At 39.6% G+C, this 27,002-nt stretch overlaps 2 protein-coding genes across 4 annotated transcripts in view; both read left to right on the top strand.

Moving 5' to 3' along the window:
• PARP9 (poly(ADP-ribose) polymerase family member 9) overlaps positions 1-13,935 on the top strand; it is a 29,895-nt gene extending 15,960 nt beyond the window's left edge. For all 3 annotated transcript variants that reach the window (XM_043473137.1, XM_043473138.1, XM_043473139.1), the window contains 5 exons: positions 411-474; positions 5,257-5,622; positions 8,975-9,111; positions 9,983-10,157; positions 13,118-13,935. In XM_043473137.1, coding sequence (XP_043329072.1) covers positions 411-474; positions 5,257-5,622; positions 8,975-9,111; positions 9,983-10,157; positions 13,118-13,488 — 1,113 coding nt within the window. In that variant the 3' untranslated portion in view covers positions 13,489-13,935. The remainder of the gene's footprint in view (positions 1-410; positions 475-5,256; positions 5,623-8,974; positions 9,112-9,982; positions 10,158-13,117) is intronic.
• A 9,136-nt stretch (positions 13,936-23,071) lies between these two features.
• The window catches only part of KPNA1 (karyopherin subunit alpha 1), a 68,065-nt gene continuing 64,134 nt past the window's right edge, over positions 23,072-27,002 (top strand). The window contains exon 1 of the mRNA XM_043473136.1: positions 23,072-23,265. The gene's annotated coding sequence lies outside the window, so the exon portion shown is untranslated. The remainder of the gene's footprint in view (positions 23,266-27,002) is intronic.

Here is a 27,002-nt window from a genome sequence, read left to right as displayed (position 1 = left end):
GTGATATAGCCACACCTTTAGTTCAGTGCCTAATATATAATTTGTGATTGTCATGTTGAGTGTGTGTGCTCAGTCATGTCTGACTCTGCAACCCCATGGTAGCAAGGCATTATTATCTATGAATGATTATATTTTGCTTTGGGATGTACATTCTTTTTTATGCCAGATTTTAAGAGTTTTTCCTTTCCATTTTTCCTATACTTGTTTCCCCTCTATGTTCTAATCGATTGTAGCGCTGCATTGGCTGTTCCCGAGGACTTTTGAAAGGTCGCTTTAGATTTGTGACAGTGGGAATAGGGGATAACAGAGTGGGTGAGGCCAGGCATGGTGAGTGCAAGTAAAGAGGGGGGTTTTGATGACAGTAGCTAAAGCCCCACTTAGGACTCTCCGCTCTGTTTTGCTTCTTGCAGGCTTTCAGCGCTGAAATGGAAAAGAATAAGTTCAAGCTGCAGGGTCCCAACAATTACCCTGGTGGTAAGTAAGAAACTGATGGGTCTAGAAATATAGTCTCCCACTGTAGGCTCATTCTATTCTTGATCATCTGAACTAATGGAGGGGAGAAGATGAATACATAAGCCACTTATGTTTCATTGCGCTCCTGCCTGGATACCTGTGTGCTCTATACCTGGCCATGATTCTATTTTTGCTCATCCTAGTTTCATGATATGAACAGAGAGAGGCTAAGTTACAGTCACAGTAGGTAATTCACAGTGTGGGTAGTTCATTCACAAAAATCTGGGCTATATTTTTTTTCATGAGCTTACTAAACCAGTCTTTCTGTTTTGAATGGAGTGATGTCTAAATGGGGTTACTCGTTAGTAATCATAGAAAATACATCTCAGTAATACCAGATAATAATAAGTAGATTAACCCAATGCTAGTCACCATGAGTAATCAGTGGGATCATGATGGAAACTTTAAAAAACAAATAAAAATATGTATGGCCCAACTCTACAGATTCTAATTCAGGAACTCGGGGTCTGGGCCAAGCATGTATATTTTTCAATGCTTCCTGGTCAGTTTGGTTGCTGAACCAGATTTGGGAATCACTGGATTAAACCAGTGCTGGTTGTTGTTGGAGAAGAATTAACTTTGTCTTATAACTTCCTTTAGAGGAGTTTGAGTAGACTGAGATGGAATTGTGTCATGACAATTTAGATATGTAGTTCTGAAATAGTCTTTTTTAAAAAAGTATATATATATATATATATATATATATATATACACACACTTGTTTTGGGGGGGGCTGTGCTGGGCAACATGTGGAATCTTATTTCCCTGACCAGGGATCAAACCTGTACCCCCTGCAGTGGAAGCACAGAGTCTTCATAACTGGACTGCCAGGGAAGTCTCCTGAAATAAACTTGTACTCCACAACATTTTATAGATGTTAAGAACCCCAGACATTCAACCAGCAATAGAAACTTTTAGGACATTTTCCATTTGGATCAAGACGATTTGCTTATTCCCTTTAATATAGGAGTTAACTTATGGATGTTCAGTGTCCAGTAGTGTTGGAAATGAAGAAAAGGGAACTTTAAGAGCTCTGGCCTGTGACTGCCCCTCTTATGAGCCCATTTATCTATCTGTATAATGATGAGAATGACAGTGTGGTGAGGATAACTGGAGATTATATATGTAAAAATGTTCTATAAATTATGCAGCATTAAACAAAGGCCAGGGGATAAATAATGAATGAGAGAATGGACAAACTCCTCAGGTGACCTAGAAGAGGGAGGGATGCCCTGTAGCTGGAAGGGTGCAAGAATGAATTCATGGACAAGACGGTTCTAAGTTGCTCTTTGAAGATGGCAAAATTTTTCTCTTTTTCTTACAGAATATTTTTTATTGCTATTATACTTTATTTTATTGGAGGATAATTGCTTTACAGTGTTGTGGTGGTTTCTGCTATATGTCAATGTGAATCAGTCATAATTATATATATATCCCCTCCCTTTTTAGCCTCCCTTCCCAACCCTGGCAAGATTTTTCAATGGCCAGAGTTGGGTTGTTGGGGTTAGGGCACCCAAAGTGAAGAAAACTCACAGAAGCAAACAAATGCTGTGCATGTTTGGCAAACCACGGTGACTCTAGAGAAGCTAGATAGTAGGAGTTTTAGGAGACAATAATATGGAAGAGGAACAAATGTCCCTATATCATGAATCTGAAAAATGGGGCCAGGCATTGCCATTTACTTCAGTAATTCTTGAGGATATCTGTAAAGAAATTATAGCACAGGTTAATAACTGACATTAATGATGATGATGATCTCAGATAATTAAGGAAAAGTTAGACTATTTAGGAAGGCAGAGAAGCATGTTTCCATTATAAATATTTAACTAACAAATAAAATGAAATAGGTTTTGGTCCTAAAAGAGACTCTATTAGTGTTTTGAACAATTTAGTTACCTGGAAGAGCAACTCTTCTCTCCTGATAATGATGGATAAATGAAATATCACCATGTGTTTTTTAAATTTTCTCCTAAAAAGTAATATAAGCTCCCAAATAGAACAAGGGTTTTTTTTTTCTACTTTCAATTTATTTTTATTTTATTTTTTTTCCATTTATTTTTATTAGTTGGAGGCTAATTACTTTACAATATTGTAGTGGTTTTTGCCTTACATTGACATGAATCAGCCATGGATTTACATGTGTTCCCCATCCCGAACCCCCCTCCCCCCCCCTCCCCATCCCATCCCTCCTGGGTCATCCCCAGTGCCACCAGCCCCGAGCACTTGTCTCATGCATCCAACCTGGGCTGGTGATCTGTTTCACACTTGATAATAACATGTTTTGATGCTGTTCTCTCGAGATCATCCCACCCTCGCCTTCTCCCATAGAGTCCAAAAGTCTGTTCTAGTACATCTGTGTCTCTTTTTCTGTCTTGCATATAGGGTTATCATTACCATCTTTCTAAATTCCATATATATGTATTAGTATGCTGTATGTTCTTTATCTTTCTGGCTTACTTCACTCTGTATAATGGGCTCCAGCTTCATCCATCTCATTAGGACTGGTTCAAATGAATTCTTTTTAATGGCTGAGTAATATTCCATGGTGTATATGTACCACAGCTTCCTTATCCATTCATCTGCTGATGGGCATCTAGGTTGCTTCCATGTCCTGGCTATTATAAACAGTGTTGCGATGAACATTGGGGTACACGTGTCTCTTTCAGATCTGGTTTCCTCGGTGTGTATGCCCAGGAGTGGGATTGCTGGGTCATATGGCAGTTCTATTTCCAGTTTTTTAAGGAATCTCCACACTGTTCTCCATGGTGGCTGTACGAGTTTGCATTCCCACCAACAGTGTAAGAGGGTTCCCTTTTCTCCACACCCTCTCCAGCATTTATTGCTTGTAGACTTTTGGATAGCAGCCATTCTGACTGGCGTGTAATGGTACCTCACTGAGGTTTTGATTTGCATTTCTCTGATAATGAGTGACGTTGAGCATCTTTTCATGTGTTTGTTAGCCATCTGTATGTCTTCTTTGGAGAAATGTCTGTTTAGATCTTTGGCCCATTTTTTGATTTGGGTCATTTATTTTTCTGGAATTGAGCTGCAGGAGTTGCTTGTATATTTTTGAGATTAATCCTTTGTCTAAAAAAGTATGTCATCAGTTTAAGAATCTCTTGTCATTTCTTACAGTTGTATAAAACTTTGGCTTTTATTGTTACCAGAGGGAGGCCATTCTCCCCCTTCTACTTCTAGGTATGTCCTGGTACTTTTTCATAGCTCCTGATACCACCCAGTTACTATACGAGCAGAAAAGATGCTAATGACCACTAATGAGATCCTGAGATCACTCACTGGGAAGCAAGATTTTGAGCACTGTAGTCAGGTTGCCCACATCTACAAGCTTCCTGGACACCACTTACTCCTATAACTATGGGCATGTTACTTAATAATATTTCTGAATCAATTTCCTCATTTGTAATATGGAAACTACTAATAGTACCTACCCATCTCATAGGACTGTGAGAATTGAAAACAGAATACATATAAAGTACTTAGAATAATGCCTGGAAATAGTAAGTATTCAACTTACTTTTTCCCCCTCAAAATATGTCTCCAAGATTCATCCATGTAGCTAAAAACTCCTTTTCATTGCTATGATATTCCATTGTTGAAGGACATCTGGGTAGTTTCTAGTTTTTGTGAACTCCTCGTGTACATCTTCTGATAAACAAGTGCAAAAGTTTCTTTAAATAATATACTTATAGGAGTGGTTGTCCCAGTTTTACATCTGTCATGAATATATAGGAATTCCAGTTGCTCTATGTGTTCTTCCAAACTCTGGATATTGTCAGACGTATATTTTTGCCTATCTGGTTATTTTTCATTTCCCTTATTATCAAAGAAGATGGGCATATTTTCACACATATATGGGCCATTTATATTTCCTTTTCTATGAAATCTTTTGCCCAACTGGCTGCTGGTTTGCTTGTTTTTCTTAATAATTTGAGGGAATTCTTCATATATTCTAGATACTGTCTCATCTAGCAATTCCCTCTTAGCTAGTACATTGGCCTCCTCATTTTTTTCAATTTGGATTCAGAGTCACTCTAATCTATCAGAGATTCTTCTTTGTATAAATCTTTTCTCTTTGTGGAGGCAGATTGTGGAGAGAGGTACAGTGGGTACGTCGGAAACAAGTTCCATTTCCTTTTCTGCTGCAATATATGCTGTGTTCAGTAGCAGTAGCTATAAAGCTCCAAATGCTGGTTATGGAGTTGCAAAATGTCCTGTCATAAAATGATAAGATATAAAAAGGAATCTCAGGTTATGAAATTATGGGTATTTCTTTCTTTTATTATACTCTGATAATTTCCAATTTTTCAATAGTAAACATGTATATTTTTTATAATCAGAAATACATGTCATTTTTTAAAAAACAATTTTCATTCTAAGTTCTATGGTTTTCAGAGATGTCTGATTTTAAACCTGGTGGTAGTAAGAGTTTATGGAAAATCCTATCCAGTAAGAAATAATTGTTGGTTAACATCCAGGATGAGATTACAAGATGAACTCATCTGTAAATTGACCAATGCAACACAGCAGGGGCAAGACATGATAAACTCTGTGTTCCCAAGGAGACTATAAACTATGCTTTTAGATTTTCTTTGTATCCAACACAGCTCTCAGAGACAGGTACGTATTTGAAGCTGCTACTGCTAAGGATGCTTGGGGCAAACACTGGCTATGGTGGTTTAAAACCCACCTGCCTTCTGTGGTTTCTTATGATAGTGTTTTCAGTCCCCCAGGAGACCAGAGAGAAGAAAGAAAACAGATTTCCTGTCATCAGTTTGATGGGATCCTACTGGGAAAAGATAGATGAGGCCCAAGCGTGGATCCAGAGGATACTGAGCCCCAAGGACTGCCACATCATTGAGGACAAGCACATCCTCTACCTCGGAAAAAAGGAACACGATGATTTGTTTCAGCTTCAGGAAACCTTATGCATCTCTATCTTAGAGATTGTCAGCCTGGGAAAGGCACATTTAGAGATTAGAGGAGCTCAAGCTAACCTCATTGAGGCAGTTATGAAAATTGAACAGATGCTATGTGAAGCTCAAGAGAAAATGGCAAGAACAAAGGAGCGAGTCCTTTGGAGCTTGTCAGGTGAGTAACTTTCTATTAGATTAGAAAAATCAGCTCTTCAAGCTTTTGAGTGTGAGCATTCATATGTGTAAGTGGGTGAGAGAAAGAATGGAAGAGGAGAGAGAGCAAACTATGCTGGGTCTGTGTTAGGCCATAAACTTTTATAACCATTTTTTGACTCTACCAGCAAGGTTAATTATTAGTAAATGAAAACACACACACCACACACACACACATACACAATTGGATTTACTGATGATGACATGGATTGCCTAAGAGGCAACTACATGCAAAACCCAGGGTATCCCAAGCCCAGGCTCTAGGAAAAAAAGTACATCCCTAATTCTGCAGATGGAACATTCAGATACAAACACATTCCACTTATTTAATTCATTTCTTTGAGTTTTATTGGAGTTATTTATTGCTGGCAGAGTTAAGAGCCCTAAAATTACTTACTTTGAGCCTTCTCACCAGAGTAAATTGTTCATTGGTACTGTGAGATCCAGTCAAGCATCACTCATTCAATGGGGCAAAATCCATCAGGATAACTGTGAGAATTTGGGTCTCGAAAGATCCTTTAACTTAGTCCTAGAGCTCACTAGGAAATTATAGCATTAAAAATACTGCCTTGGGAGACTGAGGCTAATTTTTTCATTTATTTGACTAATGTAAGCAGGTTAGTTATGAAACAGGAAGGTGAAAGTGCTATGGAAACTAGGTGAGGCACCTAACCCGGACTTGGGACGTAAGGGGGAAACTTCTCAGGGGAGGTGTTGCAAATGGAGAAGTGAAGACTAGGTAGGAGTTAGTAAACAAAGAAAGAACTTTCAAGAAATCAGACCATCGCTAGGCCTAGGTTATGCAAGACTTTATAAATCACATGAAAATATTCAAAGTTTTTATTGAAATACATGGAGAACCTTAAATAATTTTAAGCAAAGACAAGGTCAAACTTGTATTTTAGAAAGATCTTTGGTTGTAATGTGGAGAATGAATTTAGTACAAAAATTCAGATGTATAATTTCAAAGAATACCTTATTTTCACCATGTGTTTGTAAAAATAGTTCAGGCAGATATAGTCGAAGTGAGTGGGAGTTCACAATAAATGTTGAGTCCGTGTTCCACAGAAAACCCAGTGTCGAAAAACATGGACAAAAGTAATATTCAAGAATGAGACCCAATATTATGATTTCTACCGAGCTTTTGAAATGTAGTGAATGTGGGTCTTTAAACTGACATTGATACTTCTTAAGAGAACAAGATTGAAAATAATACTGATCTCCTATAAAGCTTGTGACATTAACTTCATTCATAAAGTCGGCCTACTTTCCCAGCTACTGGCAATAGAGTCATGTAAGTCCCCTGCTGTGCTGCAAGGTGGCATTTTTTGGCAGTTGGTGACTAAGCATATTATTCCACAGCAGTGTTTCTGAGGTTCATAAGCCCTCAGCCCCTTCTAATCAGGTTAAGATCTTCATTAATAAAATGGACAATTTCGAAATGAGTTCTTACTACAGGGAACATCAGCTATCCACATGAACAGTATGTTTTAAATAATAGAAGTTAGGCATCTCCTCTTTTATGGTGCTCTTTTAATCTTTCCTGGTGAGTGTTCCTGATAGCAGGAGTTTGTGGATCTTTGAGTTTCCAGTGCCCAGCCCAGTGCCTGGCATGTAATAGGAACTCAGTAAATGTTTGCTGAACTCTGAGATGGTTGGATGGCATCACTGATTCAGTGAACATGAGTTTGAGCAAACTCGGGGAGATAGTGAAGGACTGGGAAGCCTGGTGTGCTGCAGTCCATGGGGTGGCAGAGAGTCGGACATAATTAGTGGCTAAACAACAGCAACAATATTATACTTTATAAATGTGAGTCATTACTCTCCAGATTTTTTTTGTCATTTGCCAGTTAGTTTATTTCATTTTGGAAGTTACCTCAATTTTTAAATAATTTTGTTAATACATAATTTATATACCATGAAGTTCATTCAAAGTATACAATTCAATGGATTTTATTATACATACAGAGTTGTACGATGATTGCTATGATCTTATTTTTTTCATTTTTCATTGGAGAATAATTGCTTTACAGTGTTGTATTGGTTTCTGCTGTACAACTCTCCACATTTAACTTACAGACTCTTTCTTTGAAATGTCCTGGCATGGGAGTTCTCTGCTATGGAGTTATGTCCCTCCTGCTTTCTTGCTTTCCAGAGTTACAACTTGGCCCTCTCCATGAGTTTCTCTGAATTTATCACCTGTTTTTTGTGGTTAAATTGAGCCTACTCAGTTACATAATGTGCTGGGGATTAGGTCATTTTAGTATATTCAGTCTTAAGTCAAACAGAAAGTAAACTGAAAGAAAAGAAGCCTTTTGGCGGGTTTTCATTTGTTCACCCATGTATAGATATTTAGTCCAATGAGGAGCTCCTTTGGGAGATAAAAGGTTGTCCCTTAAATGTAAAATTGGAATGAAGGAAAGAAATTAAGGAAGGAAAGAAGGAAGAAAAAGAGGGAAAAGGAAGGAAGGTAGGAAAGACATTACACCATAAATTCAATCTCCAAATTTTGTTCTCCTTGGCTGGGTGGCATATGAATAACATATGTACTAAATATTCTGCCTTGCCCCTTACAGAAAGCACTGGAGAAAGCCAGGTTTATAACCTTAGATCTGTACTTACTAGCTTTGTGTTATTGAGCAAGTCACTTAACTAGTCTGAGTTTCTATTTTCCTGTTTGTAAAACTGTGTTAATTATTTCAGTGGTGGTGTTGTAATACTCAAATGAGGTAGAGATATGAAACTGTTTTGAAAACTTTGAAGTGTTACATAAATGTCTTATTGTTTTCCATCACTCCTTAATATTTTCTTATGTTTGTCTCTTTTTGTTGATTGGCCTCCTGGCTAGAAATACAAACATGTCCTATTAGCAAAACAACTATATATCATCTTTACAGCATTGATAGGGAAAATATATATTAATGCTCTTTTTCCTCTTATCCCCTCAACTTCATAATCTAAATCAATCTGAGGACAAATTTATTACCCACCCCCCATTTTATCCTATGATTTCTCATGGGATTATAGCTGTCATTGCATGCCATAAACACATGAGGCGTACAAATTAAACTGCTAATCTTCTCCTCCAAATTTTTATAATTTATTTCATTTAATTTCTGCTTATTTATTTATTTGACTGGGCTGTGCCACTTTTGGGATCTTAGTTTCTCAACCAAAAATTGAACCCAGGCCCTGGCAGTGGATACACCGAGTCCTAACCACTGAACCACCAGGAAATTCCCTCATTTAATCTCTTTACAAACCTTTTCCTCTCATAGATCACTGAGACAAAGTTGTATGTTACTTATTTTTAGGGCAGCACACTGATCAGCAACCAGAGAACCAGAATCAAATGAAGGAAAATACATTTCTGAAATGGCTAACGCTTTCAGCTCCAGAAATTCAGGATCAAAAAAAACAGTTTGAAGACTGTGGTTTGCGAGTTATAAAGGTATACTTAATTAAGGGGAGAATTTGACTCATCTTGCTATCATTTGGTTCCACAGCCAGAAGAAAAACTTACTCACTGATGACTAAGCTAGTTGCTCATTGTCCTGCAATCCTAGGAGTTCGTCTGAAAGGAGGGTAGGGATGGGTAGGGATGAGGGGTATTGTTGGAATCAAGTGGTAGAAGTAATGTTAGGATGTATAGAAGCATTGGTCAAGACTCAGAGAAAAGCTATCTGCCTATCTTGAAACAAAATGTTTTATTACATAAAATATATGTGTATATATATCACATAAAATATATATGATAAAAGTAGCATTTATCACACTGTATTGTAATTGTTTACCTATTTTTATCTCTCACTAAACTATAAGCGGCTCAGAGGTTAAAGCGTCTGCCTGCAATGCGGGAGACCCGGGTTCGATACCTGGGTTGGGAAGATCCCCTGGAGAAGGAAATGGCAACCCACTCCAGTATTCTTGCCTGGAGAATCCCAAGAATGGAGGAGCCCGGTGGGTTACAGTCCATGGGGTCACAAAGAGTCGGACCCGACTGAACGACTTCACTTTCAAACTATAAGCTTTAGGAGAGCAAAGACTGTGTCTGCACTTGTCTATTTCATTACTAGTTCCTGGCACATAGCAATGGCTCAGTTAATTTTTATTAAAGAAGGGATAGGGAATTTTGAAGAGATAGAAGTCAAAATAGGAGAAAGTTGGAGTCAGGAGAGCCTCTTCTGCAACTTTATATGAAAAGCAAATCACATGCAAAGTAGTAAACACATAAATGCTTTTCTTTTTGAAGTAGAGTATCAGGCAATTTAAGTAGCATTTCTCCAGCATCTTTTTCAGTTTTTCATTTCCTTGGGCTGTAGGTAGAGAAGATAGACAATGTGCTTCTCATGGCTGCCTTCCAAGAAAGGAAGAAAATGATGGAAGGAAGAACCCCTGGAAAACCTGTGAGCTACAGGTTGTTTCAGCAAGTCCCACATCAGTTCTGCAAAATGGTATGCAGAGTCGGCTTTCACCGAGTGTACTCCGTGCCCTGCGGTAGGTGTCAGCCCCTCATAGTTGGGTTACTGTACGTGGGAGTTGGCGAGCAGACATCATCAGGTGACGCACCATTAATAACATTTGTTGCTTCAGTGAGGATGTCATTTACACCTGGGATTTAGTGATAAAGTCATTTGGAAAGGGTAATATTTAAAATTTATCTTTTATTTATTTTGTGGCTGGTGGGTTTTATTTTGATGAAAGTGTTTGCAGTAAGAACTACAGTTCAAAAGAAAAAAAAAGAACTACAGGTTCACTGTTTTTCCCCATTCTGTGTTTGTGGCCTCTACAGAGAGTACCCTGGAGATTTTTTCTTATCTTGACAAAAAATTATTATTAACACTACCAAGCCATCTTCCTCCTTAATTAAAAGAGCATTTTCCTGAATTTAATAAAGTTGGTCTTTTCTCTTCCATCCTTTTCATTTCCTGTAGCTGCTAGCAAATGAATTAGGCATCATCTGGCAGGTGAAATGAATATTTTAAGTTCCTTCTCAGTTATGGGAGTTCTATGTATAGTAGCTTCTATGTCTCAGTTATAAAAAATATTGCATATTTTACCTCTGTATTTTCCATTTTAAATCTCTCCAGATGAAGATAAGAAGTTTTTGTAGCCATCACAGAGGATACCTGGCAATGCAGCTTGATTTTGCCTGGTCCATTAAGGATGTAGCTCTTGATCTTTACCTTCCAAATATGTAGCATGATCCTTGTTGTAGAGCCTACTCCAAGTCTTGATTTCTGGAAAGCAAAGAAAGGGTCTGGGAATCATCTTCTCTGCCCCAGAGAAAACATAAGCAATACCATAAGCAATAAGGGTAAAAATTGAATATGAACAATTTTTCCTGGGAATACAAACTGATAAATGAATCCTCACCAAGAAGTTTTTGAGTATAACCAGGAAAGTGATAATCAAAATGGTCCTTTCATTGGCAAATTCTTAAAAATTCACAACTCCCATTTGCTTCTAAACCCATTGTAACTGGCTCTTCTGCACTCCACCACTGTCCCTTCTATTTTAATTTAAACTATTCTAAAAACATCAAGATCCTCCTATTTTTCAAATCCAGCAAGTGCCTTCTTTTCAGTTCTGTGACAGGTACTGCTAATTGCCTACCCAATATCTGTATATATTTCTTCTCCAAACAGCTAAGACACACACCATTTTTCCCAAGGAAGACAGTCCTAGACACTCATCTTGTCTCATCATCAGTCTCAAGTTCAGGCAGTCTTCTCTTAAAGCTTAGAGGCAAAGCAATCGTCCTAATACACTCATTGTATAATGATGTGAGAGTGAGCAGGAAAATTGCAATAAAAACTCCCCATTTCGAAAGGGGAGAAGGAAAACACACAAGTCACTGGTCTGTACCACTAACCACATGCTGCTGAACTGGAATAGTAAGAACTCTATTCGGGGAGTGAAGTAAGACCCTTGTTTGCACTCTGGGGAAATCTCCATTTTGTATTGCTGCCCTTGGTCACTTCTAGGTGCACTGCTTACCAGGGGTCCATGGCTTGCCCCAGGGGTCTAGAATGCTCCTAGGCTTCTGATAGCTGGACTTGTAGGGTTTTTTTTTTCAGCCATACAGCATTTTTTTTCAGCCTTTAAAAACTAAGCAGCATGAAGCCTGTTTGTTTCTGGCCAAGTTTGTGTCTTTTTAACCCAGCCAAAGATCCTGTCTCCATCTAGTCTTTAAGCCTCAAGATTCCAGTCTTTTACCTACTGGCCTCTGTGCTCTGTTCGTCTCCCCAGCCTTTAGCTTAGCAGCCACTACTTTGAGGCAAATCAGACGGTAGATTCAGTGGGGAGATACTACTCATAATGTGACTTGTGCTAATGCGTCTGGTGAGAATGCTTAACTGCAGGTGCCTGAAAGAAGTGTCCTCTGCTAGATAAACCCTTGTTGTTGTTCAGTTGTTCAGTCATGTCCGACTTTGCAACCCCATGGACTGCAGCATGCCAGGCTTCCCTGTCTTCCACTATCTCCAGGGTTTGCTCAAACTCATGTCCACTGAGTCAGTGATGCTATCTAACCATCTCATCCTCTGCTGCCCCTTTCTCCTTTTGCCTTTAATCTTTCCCAGCATCAGAGTCTTTTCCAATGAGTTGGCTCTTCGTACCCGATAGCCAAAGTATTGGAGCTTCAGCTGCAGCACCAGTTCATTCAGTAACTGCCTCAGGGCTTGGTCTGAAGTCAAGCTGTGGGGTTGGGATGTGATGGGGTCAGACTTTGACTGTGCCTGAGGCCCAGTAAACCTGACTCCTTTTCTTTCTCTAATATTCACCCATCATCTCTAACAGACAGGCAGGGTTTTAGGCCCTGGCATCATACCCAAGCTCTAGGACACTTGCTCATACACAGTAAAGTGACTTCAAGCTGCAGATCTAGAGACGTTTCTGTTCCTCACTGTGGGTGTGTTTCAAGGGCCAGAGCTAGTAGGGCAGGTGAATGATTTCATGGCATGATTTCAGGGATACCAGGAAAACTGCCCTGGGTCTTTGTTGCTGCACAGGCTTTTCTCTAGTTGCAGCAAGCAGGGGCTACTCTCTAATTGCAGTGCGCAGGCTTCTCATCGCGGTGGCTTCTCAGGAGCATGGGCTCTAGGGCGTGTGGGCTTCAGTATTTGCAGCTCCCAGCTCCAGAGCACGGGCTCAATAGTTGTGACACACAGGCTTAGTTGCTCTGTGGCATGTAGGGATCTTCCCTGATCAGGGATCAAACCCATGTCTCCTGCATTGGCGGGAGGATTCTTTACCACTGAGCCAGCGGGGAAGCCCTATTAGTGATAATTTGCCACCACTGAACAACTTTGGGTGTCTTTGCTTCAGACACAGGGACTTGAGATGAGGAACTGGTGAGTATTTGGAGGACTAGGGAGTGAATACATATTAGTACCCAAATAGGCAATACAGTTTGTCAGATCATAATAATCTTTAAATATTTTTTCTCTTATCAGACCAAAAATATGGAGCTGGAATATACTTCACCAAGAACCTCAAAAACATAGCACACAGGATCAAGAAAACATCTGCCACAGATAAGCTGATCTGTGTGTTTGAAGCTGAAGTACTCACAGGCTCCTTCTGCCAGGGTAATCAGTTAAATATTGTCCCCCCACCATTGCATCCTGGAGCCATAGATAGCCATGACAGTGTGGTTGACAATGTTTCCAGCCCTGAAACCTTTGTCATTTTTAGTAACACACAGGCTGTGCCCCAGTATTTGTGGACTTGCATCCAGGATCATGTACAGGGTTACTCAGGACAAATGATGCACTCTCCACAGCAGTCTTACAGGATATTCTCAAGTGGCAGCTCTGTTGATTAACCTCTACATTATTTTAACAACAAACATGACCTTGCTTTGGAGGAACTAATCAAATAATAACCATCGGTGACTCAAAGAATGGTTTGAATATGTCAAATAGGTTGTCTTTATGGACTGTCTTTATGTAGCTGAAGGATCAGCTACAAACCAGCATCTTAGTGCCTTCATCTTTGTCTCTGTCTCTTGGGCTTGGGGTGGATAGATACCACCTAAAACACTTTCAGGACTATGCCCTCTCCTTCAAGTTGTCTTTTCATCTTCTTTACCATAGGTAACAGCAAATATGCTTTATATGTAATGAAGACATTTTCCAGTATATAATCCAAATCCTTTTGTTTTGTAAAATGATAATAGTGTAACATATTAAGACAGCAAGATGATTTCAGATTTTCCAGAAAATCTTACAAAGTGCTTTGGATATCAAAATAAACACCTTTGTCAAAGTAACTGGCTCTGAAAATTATGTGTAAAATGAAATTATTTGGAGTGGAAGGATACCAGAAGGCTGATATTCTACTGATCCCCTTTTTGGATTGAGCTTTTTCAACCAATGCCACTCAAGCACCATGAGGCAAAATTATTAATTCATCCAATATATCTTGGTCACTAGATGTGTTTCAGTCACTTTCTGGGTGCTGGGAATATGATGCTGGACAAGACAAATGTCTTCCTAAAGCTTCCAACCTAAATAATCAGAAAGGCAGCTATGGACAGCTTAACAAGTGTGACTTGGTATAACAAAGAGGAATTACAAATTCTTTGGAAAAATTTGAGGAGAGGGATACATGAATCTGGGGTTGGGAGGAAGTCCTTCTAAAAGAAAATGAAACTCAAGTTGAGACCTGAAGAATTTTTAAGTTAGGTAAATTAAGGATAGAGCACACTGGGAGCAGAGTTGGAAGAGTATCTTGTGCAGAGTTCTTAAAAAGCCTGAATCTACTGACTGCGCTCATACTTGACTTCAGATTTCTGCCATGTAGTAGCCAGCTAATCTCAGCAGGTGTCTCTTTCCTATTCTGAGATCAATATTTCTCTACACTTCCAGACTTTCTTGACCCTCCTATCCTCAACCTCTTATCTAGAATACTTCTTCTTCCTCATCTTACTTTAACCAGCATTCTTCATCTTGAAAGAAGCATATCTATCTTCTCATATGGTACTGCCCTTGAATTTGGGGCAAGAGGCATCCCACCATGGACTTCCAGGTCAGAGGATTTCACTCTGACCTCCATCTGGCCATGCCTATCTCCACAAGGTGAGGAATGCATGGGGTCAAGAGAATGTGTCCATTTGGGACCTGCACACCTCACTTCTAAGCCACCTACTAGGTACCTGGAAATTCTAATTTCCTGGCTAAATAGTTCCAAGTCTTCCTAGGGCCTGATTGGGCCCCTTCCTCAGGTAGTTCCTTCCAAGGGTGGACTGTTCCACAGCCTACATCAGGAATGGTCATGGGGTGACTGTTTTCAGGAATGGAGCTTGGACATGAGGGCTGATGTGTTCACAGGTCTGTGCATGAGGCTGTGATACAAAGCCAAGGGTGAGAGGACTGATCTGAAATATCTAGCTTATGTTTAACAGAGATTTCAAAACATGATGGAGGACAGGCAGTGTTCACAAGGATAAGAAAAAAACAAACAAATTCATACCAAGAAACACTGAAACTGTAGGCCACCAAAGAGGTGAACTTAAAAGCAGGCAGAGAGAACAGTCATTCAAGTCACCTACAAAGGAATGACAATTAGACTGACAACATATTTCTTGTTGTAGGCAGTATAATGTCCTCCCCCTCTGCCTTTGCAAACATGTCCACACCTTAACCTTCTGAATCTGTGAATATATTACCTTACATGGCAAAAGTCATTTTGCAGATGTGATTAAAGTTACCCTTCAGATGGGAAGAGTTACCAGGATTATCCAGGTGGGCCTAATCTAATCACCTAAGGGATGGCAGCATGAGAAGAGTTTGATGCCCTGTGCTTGTTCTGAGATTTAGGGGACTATGTGCAAGGACCAGTGAGAAGCTTCTAGGGGCTAAGGGTGGCCTTTAACTGACAACCAGCAAGGAAACTGAGATCTTAATCCTTTAACTGCATGGAACTGAATTCTGCCAATACCTGGAGTGAACAAGGAAATGGACTCAAAAGCTTCCAGAAAGGAGTGAAGCCTGCTAACACTTTGATTTTAGCCCAGTGAGTCCTACACATGACTTCTGACCTATAGAACTATGAAGCAGTATAGTTGTGCTCTTTTAAGTCCCTAAAGTTGTGCTAATTTGTTATGGCAGTAATAGAAAACTAATCCTGAAGCCTGAAGGCATTAGTGTAATATTTTCAAAGGGCTGAGAAAAATGAACTGTTAACCTAGAATTCCATAATTAGCCAAACTTTTATTTTGCCTTAATTTTTGAATAAAGACACTCTCAGACCATCAAGAATGGAATTTACCAACAGTAGATAAACTTTCATTAAGGAAGTTAATATTTAAAGGATATGATTCAGGGAGGAGGTGGAAAACACAAAAATCTAGGCTGCAAGAAGGCAGCATAAACAAAAAATGATAAATATGTAAATGGTAAATAATCATTGTATATAAACAACTAATAACTTGGAGATTAAATAAGACTGAAATAAAACACTGAGAAAAAAGAACCATGTAAAAAAGTAAAATGGTGGAGTAATGAATACAGTTAAGTAGTTAAAAGGGATTTAAAGTCCTTGTGTTGTTCAAGAGATTAGTATTATTGTTTATTATGTAGATTAAAATTTAAGGGCAGCCACTGAAGGAAGTAATGTACCTAACTTCTAAATAGTAGACAAAAAAGAAAAAGTAGCACTACAAAGGAAACTATAAGTAAGGTGAAAAGACAGCCCTCAGATTGGGAGAAAATAATAGCAAATGAAGAAACAGGCAAAGGATTAATCTCAAAAATATACAAGCAACTCCTGCAGCTCAATTCCAGAAAAATAAATGACCCAATCAAAAAATGGGCCAAAGAACTAAACAGACATTTCTCCAAAGAAGACATACAGATGGCTAACAAACACATGAAAAGATGCTCAACATCACTCATTATCAGAGAAATGCAAATCAAAACCACAATGAGGTACCATTACACGCCAGTCAGGATGGCTGCTATCCAAAAGTCTACAAGCAATAAATGCTGGAGAGGGTGTGGAGAAAAGGGAACCCTCTTACACTGTTGGTGGGAATGCAAACTAGTACAGCCACTATGGAGAACAGTGTGGAGATTTCTTAAAAAACTGGAAATAGACCTGCCATATGACCCAGCAATCCCACTGCTGGGCATACACACTGAGGAAACCAGATCTGAAAGAGACACGTGCACCCCAATGTTCATCGCAGCACTGTTTATAATAGCCAGGACATGGAAGCAACCTAGATGCCCATCAGCAGATGAATGGATAAGGAAGCTGTGGTACATATACACCATGGAATATTACTCAGCCGTTAAAAAGAATTCATTTGAATCAGTCCTAATGAGATGGATGAAACTGGAGCCCCTTATACAGAGTGAAGTAAGCCAGAAAGATAAAGAACATTGCAGCATACTAACACATATATATGGAATTTAGAAAGATGGTAACGATAACCCTATATGCAAAACAGAAAAAGAGACACAGAAATACAGAACAGACTTTTGAACTCTGTGGGAGAATGTGAGGGTGGGATATTTCAAAAGAACAGCATGTATACTATCTATGGTGAAACAGATCACCAGCCCAGGTGGGATGCATGAGACAAGTGCTCGGGCCTGGTGCACTGGGAGGACCCAGGGGAATCGGGTGGGGGGTGGGGGGGAGGTGGGAGGGGGGATCGGGATGGGGAATACATGTAAATCTATGGCTGATTCATATCAATGTATGACAAAACGCACTGAAATGTTGTGAAGTAATTAGCCTCCAACTAATAAATAAATAAATAAATAAATAAATAAATAAATAAAATAAACTACAAAAAAAAAAAAAATCCAAAAAAAGGCAAATTGGAGAAGAGGCAAAAAAGAATCAGAGTTAGTTTAACCATGATACCAAAAGATAGACAACAGTACAAGATAGGAAAAGTACAGATACTCATTTACATAAATAGATTCACAAATTCTAATCAAAATATTAAGAAATGTAATTCAGTTCTGTATAAATAAATTATGGTCGAGTTGGGTTTATTTCAGAAATGCAAATACAGATTAACTTTAGAATATCTATTGATGTAACTCACTATATAACTATATTAAAGGGTATGTTAATTTCAATATGTAGAGAGAAATCATCTGATAAAGAATTTATAAAAGGATATCTACCCAAAACCTAGAGCAAGCATCATATTTCATGGTAAAACATTAGAGTGATTCCCTACAAAATCAGGATGAGACAATGCTGCTTCCTATCACCATTTATCTTTAGCAGTGTATTAGAGCTCCTGTCAAGCACTGTAGAGAACAAACCAAAAGACTAAAATTGGAGAAACAAAAATGTCATTAAATCACTGGAAATATGATTGTCTATAGAAAGTCCAAGAAAATCTGGAGACAAATTACTAGAATTAATAAAAGCATCCTGCAAAATTCTAAATAGGAATTTATATAAATCAATTTCATTTCTATGCATGAGAAACAGTAAATGTAAAGTCTTTTTTTAACCAATATTATAGCAACAGAAAACTAGAATTAAATTTACAAAAGATATATAAATATTTCACAAAAAAATGACAAAACATCATTGAAAGGAATCAAAGATGACCTAAATAATGGAGAGATATACTATATCTCATTAAGAGGAAGCCTCAATGTAATAGAGATGTCTATTCTCCAAAAATTTAATCTCATCAATTCAATATAATTTCAATCAAAATCTTAAGAGGTTTTCTTCATAGGAGCTGACGGAGTAATTATAAAACATATTAAACAAAAAGGTACAAGAAGATCCAAGACAATTTTAATGAAGAAAAACAAAGTGGAGGTGACTTGACCTGTAATGTACTATGACTTATTATATTACTACAGTAATTAAGATGTGTTATTGGTGTAGGGATAGACAAAGAGACCAACTGAACAGAATAGAAAGCTCCAAAACAGACCTGTGCCAATATGGAACCTTGAGAATATGTGTGTTTTGAATACATATATCAAATATATATGTATTGACTACCCCCCAAATATGTAAATTTATATGATAAGGAGAGAATTAGAGTGAAACAAATTAACATGCCGGTTCTCCAAAACTGTCTAATAATCCTTGAAGAGGCCCAAAGGAGTCTAGAAAAGGATGAACCAACTGAACCTGGATTATTCAATATTATATGCATGTTGTGACAAAACTTCAAAAAATAAAAAACCAATTTGTTGGAAATAAGACTGTTTCAGACTTAAAACAAAAAAAGGTCCTTAGGAAAAAGCAGGGCTTCCAGGTAGCTCAGTGGTAAAGAATCCGCCTGCCAATGCAGAAGACACTGATTCAATCCCTGATTTGGGAAGATCCCATGTGCTGTGCAGCAATTGAGCCCATGGGCCACAACTACTGAGCCTGTGCTCTAGAGCCCATGTGAGGCAACTACTCAAGCTCCTGTGTCACAGAGCCCGTGCTCTGCAACAAGAGAAGCCACCGCAATGAGAAGCCCGCGCACTACAACTAGAGAGTAGCCTGTGCCCTGCCACAACTGGATAAAATCCTGAAGACCTAGCTGAGCCAAAAATAAATATTTTTTAAAAAAGAAAACATAACCAAATTAAACAGAATTTTCTGAATTTCTTCACTGAAACTGTAAATTCATTTGGAATCTAACTTCAACTTCACAAGTTCAAATTACTTCTATGGTTTAAAACCATTTTCCCTGGGGAAGAGAGATCTAACTTTTGATGACATACATGTGCTTCAGAGTGTTTTACAAACAATGGCCTTTTTAGATATGGAGATGGTTAATTTACATGTATGGATGTGAGAGTTGGACCATAAAGAAAGCTGAGCACCAAAGAATTGATGCTTTTGAACTGTGGTGTGTTGGAGAAGACTCTTGAGAGTCCCTTGGACTGCAAGGAGATCCAACCAGTCCATACCAAAGGAAATCAGTCCTGAATATTCATTGGAACGACTGATGCTGAAGCTGAAACTCCAGTACTTTGGCCACCTGATGCGAAGAACCAACTCATTGGAAAAGACCCTGATGCTGGGAAAGATTGAAGGAAGGAGGAGAAGGGGATGACAGAGGATGAGATGGTTAGATGGCATCACTGACTCGATGGACATGAGTTTGAGCAAGCTCTGGGAGTTGGTGATGAGCAGGGAAGCCTGGTGTGCTGCAGTCCATGGGGTCACAGAGTCGGGCACAACTGAGCAACTGAACTGAACTGAATTTACAGATGCAAAGGACCTGACAGACAAACAGCTGATTTACCAAAGAAAGTCTGTAGATACAAAATCGGTGGTCATTTGGGAGAACTGGAAACAAATTCCTACAATTTTAAAAACCTGCTGCGCTAATAATTAAAATCCTAACTCTTCTTTGCTCAAACACACATTTGTACCAACAATAGCAAGAATTAGTACTATGCAGGCAGAGGAACAGAGCTGCAAGTCAAAAGTAATTTTATGTTTGGCTATATTCAGTTTTACCATTATGTAAAAGAATACATATCTTAAATTTTCGGGCAGTTCAGAGAAATATTGATGAAAAAGGAAACAAGAAAGAATAAAAATATCCCATTGTATCATGGGACAGAAAATATCATTGTTTTTTTTAATGAGATAGAATATCTTTTTAAATAGTTCTATTGTATTTATATTCTCCTTTACAAAATTCCTTCATTTATGTATCTTAAGAATATAATATAGCTTACAAAAGTTGAATATGCAAGAGTTTCTAAAAAAAGTTAAAATAAGTTGCCAAACCAGACGGAAACAAAAATATTGTTATGAAAAATTGTATTTTTTTCCACAAATTATTTTCTTAATTAGTCATGTTCAGAAAAGAGAATTTTACTCCACACTGCTTGTGGAGTAGAAGTAGGCATAACCACTTGTGAAGTAATCTGACAATATCTAGTATATTAGTTTTCCATTGCTGTGGAACAATTACCAGAAACCCAGTGTCTTAAAACACATTTATTATCTAACAGTTTCTGTGAGCTAGGGTTATAGGCACAGTTGAACTGGTTACTCTATTCAAGGTCTCACAAAGTTGCAATCAAGGTGTTAGGTTGTCTTCTCCTTTGGAGGCTTGATTGGGAAAGAATCCACTTCTAAGCTCTCTCGGATTATTGGCAGAATTCATTTCCTTGTGGTTGTAGGGTTGAGGCTTCTGACTGGTTGCACCCAGGTTCTAGAAACCATCTACACTTCCCTGCCACCAGGCCCTCTCCACAGGCAGTTTTCAACATGAAAGCTTGCTTCTTCAAAGGCCAGTAGCAGTGTGTCAAACTCCAGTCAGCTAAGATAGAGACATATAATGAAATGTAATCATTTTTACCATATTCTACTGGCCAGAAGTAAGTCATAGGTCCTGCCCACACTCAAAGGGCAGGGCAAAAACAAAGGGCAAAGACCATGGGGGCCATCTTAGAATTCTGCCTAGCACATCTAGTAAAGTTTAAGATGCAGTGTCTTAGGATCTAGCAGTTTCCCTGTACCCACGAAGATCCATACAAGAACATTCATAACAGCATTGTTTGTAATAGCAAAATCATTGTTCTATAATGTAAACTTTAAAAAATTTTAAATGCAAAAAGATTCAGTCAGAGAGACGTTAGCTAACAAAATACTATGTATGGTACAATAACATTTTTGTAAAAGTAGCATATTTATAGGAATTCTGCTTCAGCAATGGACTACTATTGTCTTGAACAAGTCTTCCCACCACTGATTACAGCTGGGCAAAATATAATAAACATTAAGGCACTGAGGAGCTTACCACAGCAGTGAGAACTTGTGAACTTGTGGGTCCAAGATCTGGAAGAAAGGAAAGGGAACCCATCAGAAGTGAGCATGATGTTTGCCATTATCTTTCCACCTGAAATTATTGCTAATTCTGAAAGCAGTGGCTGAAAAACTGTGTAGAGTTTTTGGCTGTCTCATGGAATTGAAGAGCCTGAATCAAAAGGAAGAGTGAAGTGAAAGTCGCGTTTGATTCTTTGTGACCCTGCAATTCTCCAGGGCAGAATACTGGAGTGGGTAGACTTTCTGTTCTCCAGGGGATCTTCCCAACCCAGGGATTGAACTCAGGCCTCCCACATCGCAGGCAGATTCTTTACCAGCTGAGCCACCAGGGAAGCCCAAGAATATTGGAGTGGGTGGCCTATCCCTTCTCCAGCAGATCTTCCTGACCCAGGAATCGAACAGGGGTCTCCTGAATTGCAGGATTCTTTACCAACTGAGCTACCAGGGAAGCCCCGAAAAGGAAAAGAGGCCCTAGTAAATACTCCAGACGTTTGGTCAGGACCCTTATGGGATACTCTAACTAGGAGAAAGGGTGAACTGGAAAGAAACTAGTTTTCACACACCCTAAAGTCCAGCTCTGAATAATATTAATATTAGCTCCTGATTGGAATAAAGTGATATGTCCCAGCTCAGCTGTGGTGAGGCATTTGTTATTGTTTAGTGGCTAAGTCGTGTCTGACTCTTTTGCAACCCCGTGGCCAAGTCTCTCCCTTAGAACACACTCCCTTTCACCAGGGCCGTTGATCGAACTCAACACATCCTACAAAACACACCTTTAGTGGGAAATACTGATGTGGCAGAAAGACATCCAGGACAAATGAACGCTGCATAGTATGGTCCTCTCTCCTGCTCTAATGTTACAGTTACCCCATTTCTTTCACCCTGCTTCTCCGTGTGTGTTTTAGGTTGATTTGATAAACCATGTTATATGTGAGACTTTATATTCTGTGACCTCTGCTTGGCTGCCTTCAGTCTTTCTTTAGAAGCCACTGCTCAAAAAGAATCCCCCAAAGAGAATTCCGTCAAATTTAACAGTAACAATTATTTGCCCCAAATTTTCGTTGGAGAGCATTTGTTAAGGGTAAAGCCGGCGTTCATGTTTCATTTAATTCCTTAATGAATTCTGATACTGCTCAGTGCATTACCAGGCAAAGCGGGAGGGAGAGAACCAAAAAGGATATACCCAGAAATTTTCTCAAACGTGCTGCATGTGAATGCCTTAGCCATGAGGCGCTGACTTATAATTCTTGTCAAAATCCCTCAGCCTTCATTCATTCCATTATTTATTCAATAAACGTGTTCTAGGTAACAAACGTGTCAGTGGCTAGATATAGACAGAGGTGAGCGAAGATCGACCCGCCGCCCGGGAAAAGCTTCGAAGACAAGACATAACTTTGCAATTCAACCGAAGAACCACCGTTTCATTGTCACTCCAGCATGACTCTTCAACCCTTGTCATTAACTGCCAACCTTCTCAATCGGACCTTCTCCCGGACTCCGGACTCTCCACTGGTTCCCAGCTAACCGCCAGAGCTTCCAAAGACAGTTGAAAGACTACATCTCCCGGCAGCCTCTGCAGCAGGGTTGTGGAGAGGCACGCGCAGGCGCGCGGCCCGGCCCCCGCGCGCAGGCGCACTGCGAACGCCGGCTGAGCTGGGTCTCGCTGTGCTGGGTGCGCGGCGGCGGAGGCGACGAGCGAGGCCTGGTGAGCACCGCGAAGGGGCGAGCCGACTCTTTCGAGGTTGTGTGCAGAAGACGCACGGCAAGCGAGCGAGCGAGGCAGAGGCTCACCCCAGAAGTGGCACCGGGATCGGTTGCCTTGAACCTGGTGAGTGCGGGGCTGTGGCGGCCCCCGACCCCTCCCCCTCCCGCCGGCAGATCCGGCAGTCCTTGGCGGGACCCGGGAGAGGCCCCGCGGCGAGGGCGGGCCGCCGACTGTGCTCGAGCTCGGGTTCCTGGGCCTGGGCACTCGCGGCGCGTCCGTGCGTCACGGGCCCGGTTGTCCTAACGGCCGCGCGGCGGGCGGAGGGGACGGTGGGGGTGGGGAGCGCTGGTGTGTTCGCCATCGGGAACGCCGGTGGAGGCGAGGCGAGGCGAGGCGGGGCGGGGCGGGGTGGCGCGGCAGCCGGGCTGTAAGCGGCGCCGGGGACTGCGGGGCGCAGAGGCTGCGGGGCGGCGAGGAGGCAGCGCGGAGCCTAGTAGGCAGCGCGGAGCCAGCGCCGCGGCCCCACGCAGACGGGCGGGGGGCGGGGGTGGGCTGCGCAGAATGTGCCGTGACTGAGGCAGGTGAGAATAGGGGGTGGGGGTGTGTGTAAAAGCCCTAACTGAGACAGTAGGGAACGGTCTGGTCTCGGAAATTCACAAGTTTCAGCCAGAGTCGGAGGTTTGGGGGAGCGGGGGGTGGGGGGGGGCGGGCGAGTGGAGACGGCCGACTGCAGTTTACAGATGTCATAACAACATGGGCCTGAAGCGGCTGACAGGGGTGTGGTAATTATAGGAATGACAGAACTTAGTCTGCACACAGCGTGTGTCAGTGGTGATGCGAGGGAAGCTCAAAATGGGAGGAGAGAACTGAAGGATGACTGGAGTCCGGGAAGCCGTCATGAAGGAATGTTTTCGGTTTGAATGGGAGTATTTAATGTTCCGCTTTTAAGCAAACGATGTCAAGATAATTCATTTTTAAGGTTTAAATTCTGAATAAACAGTTTGGAAGTAATTTTTTCTAAGCATACTATTAAATAACATTTCTAACTTTTTCACTCTTTTCCTTTAATAAACACTTCCTTAAAAACCTGTTTCTTAGTAGTAGATGAGTAAGTGATTTTTCCCTCTTCATGTTACTTCAAGGCTCATTAGTGACCTTTTTTTCCTTTACTTGTTCTTGAGTTTGTAATATTTTGAAAGTAATTCACAAACTATTCCCCTTCCATTTTAAATATTGAAGAGATGAAATTTCAACTTCAAAGGAAAGGAAGGATGAACTCTTGTTGTACTTTTACTGAAATAATTTATTCTTTGATGGCACTATTGTGTTTAACACCGGGTTTTTAGTTGGAGAACTTGAGAGAGGTTAAAGGGGTAACGTTTAATGGGCTTTTTTCCAGATACTGTGCTAAATAAATACTTTTGTAGAGTAAAAGGTTTAATGCTTACAGTAACTCTGAAGTGTGTTATTTTTTTTCCCTTTTCTACAGATTAAAGCTTTGAGGGTTAGAGAAGTTAAGTAACTTACCTAGGTGTTCCAGCTCTTGTTAGAAACAGAATCACTGCCATTTTAGGAATCATTTCTCCTCGCCTTTCATACTTCTTGGTTGTGTTTTCTTTTTTTGGTCCATCCATATGCTCAGAGACTGGGGATGTGGACATGATCAAGACACTGTTCCTGTCCTCATGGAATTTATAGTGTTGCAGAGAAGACTAACAGATAATGACTATAAATATTGACTGCATAACATTTTATCTGTCATTATAATTGAGCGGGAGCTGTACTGAAAAGCAAAGGAAGTTCAAATGGAACCAAACAACGGAAGCCTTGAGTGTTTACAGTCTGGGAGAGAAGCAAAACATGCATTTATAAAAACCTAGACTAAGCTAAATGATAGAACTTAACACTTCACCTGAAGTCAGTGTACTTGCATTATGTTACTTTAGATCCTTATAGAAATTCCGTCACAGACTGTGAGTTAAAATTTTGTACTTTGACTTTTATCTAGGATTGCAACATGAGAAAAGGGACATGAAAAAACTCTTCCTTGCTATCCAAGACACTGTTTATAGTTTATTTACTGATCCTTATAAAGTATAAACCTTAAAGACAAGTTCTTTTAAGCCCTCAGTGACAGGCCTTTCTGTTATCCTTCTTTGTTTTAAAAAATTTTTTTAAACAAATGACTGCTTTTATTAGATCATTTCTATTCGTAAACCATCCTGTTTCTCTTTATGCTTTGGCTATCAGGAGGCTCAGAGCTGTGTTCAGCTTTGGTAGTTTTCATAATTTTCCTTAGCCTCGACTGTGTTATAAAGTATACCAGATAGTCTGGAATTGCTGCTCTCAGTTGTTTCCTGGACTACTTGTTCTCTGTTGCTCTCAATTTTATTTTTACCTTTTCCCTCTGATTTGAGAGTAAGGTTTATATATTTTATCTACAGTATGTTAGCATAATGTTTGTTGAATTAATGATAAAGTCTTGATGATTTATGAATTTGTTTTTAAGTCTGTCAGATTGTTTCTAGAAGTATGTATGCTTTGTATAAAATCAGTTAAGACTTTTGGCCATGCAAGTAAAGGTGACTGGCATAATGATAAAGATAATTCCCTGTTACTCTCTTTAAGGTTTCTGTATTTTGCAGGGTATTCTGAATTCAGCCATAATAATGGAATAAAACATTGAAAATGGTAAACAATTCAATTAGCTGATTGGGGCTGATTTTACTCTATTCTTGCTGCAGTAAGTAGGAGGTGGCCCCAAGCCAGCGGGGAGCCAGATAGGACCATCATTAGAAAATTTTTAAGTCTTTGCAGTGACAGAGCAGGGATGAAGACTGATGGAACATACAGTTTTTGTTTGTTTGTTTTTGAAGTTGATAATGCTCCTACACAACAGACCTTAGTGATAAAATGGTTCTGATCTAGTGTATTAGACTAATTGGAACAGTGTTTGAAAGCAGGCAATAATCCAAAATGTGGATAATGAGGATAATCTCCTTCACATAACAAGAATAATGCTGCACTTCATATACAAAGATAAGTCTGCTTACTCATCATGATTGATTTTTCAGTGTGAGGAGGGATATGTGCTGAGTTGTCCATGAGTCTTTGTATTATGTGACCAGCAAGGCAGCTTGGGGTCAAAATGGGGGTTTTTAGCTAGGGAGCAGAAAGACAAGCAAAAGTTGCTCTAATATCTGTTGATGGGTCACCTACATCAGGTGTTTTCACCTAATTATCCTTGCAGAACCACATTGAGAAGGTGGTTACATGTACAGGATGGTTAAGTAACTTGTCCTACTTCACAGAGTTAAGTGGTGGAGCTGGGATTCAATCTCAGGGCTATTTGTACTATGTTCTCATCAATCATTAAAGCTTGATTTTGTCTTGGTTTGCGGTTCAGTCTTCTCCTCAAATTAGATATAGTTTGTTTAACACCAAGAAATAATATTGTGAATATCTACTGTACTAAAAGCTGAAAGGCTGTTGGAGTTCCTTGCCTTACTAGCAATAAAAAATACAATTTTTAAATTAGAATAGTATCTGTAAAACAACTGTTCCCTGTCCCAGCCTTTACACTTTAGAGGCTACTTATTTATTTCTTTTAGCTGTTTACTCTTTCATATTTATAAATAAGTTGCTTCTATTGCTATTTCTTGATACAGCAGTTTTAGGCATTATCTATTGACTTTCCACATTTACACATATTCTTTAAATATATTTATTATTAAGTCAGCATTCAGTTATAACTATGTAAATAATTATAGCAGGACTATGCAGTGTATTATGATATCATTTCTTCTCTTAACCAATTTTTGTCTTTCCAGTAGTAATATCTATTTTCCCTTTTCCATTTG

This window comes from Cervus canadensis, chromosome 7, assembly GCF_019320065.1.
Source record: "Cervus canadensis isolate Bull #8, Minnesota chromosome 7, ASM1932006v1, whole genome shotgun sequence".
NCBI classification, from domain to species: domain Eukaryota; kingdom Metazoa; phylum Chordata; class Mammalia; order Artiodactyla; family Cervidae; genus Cervus; species Cervus canadensis.
The sequence above is the reverse complement of the archived record's forward strand: the minus strand, read 5'-3'. Positions and strand labels throughout refer to the sequence as shown.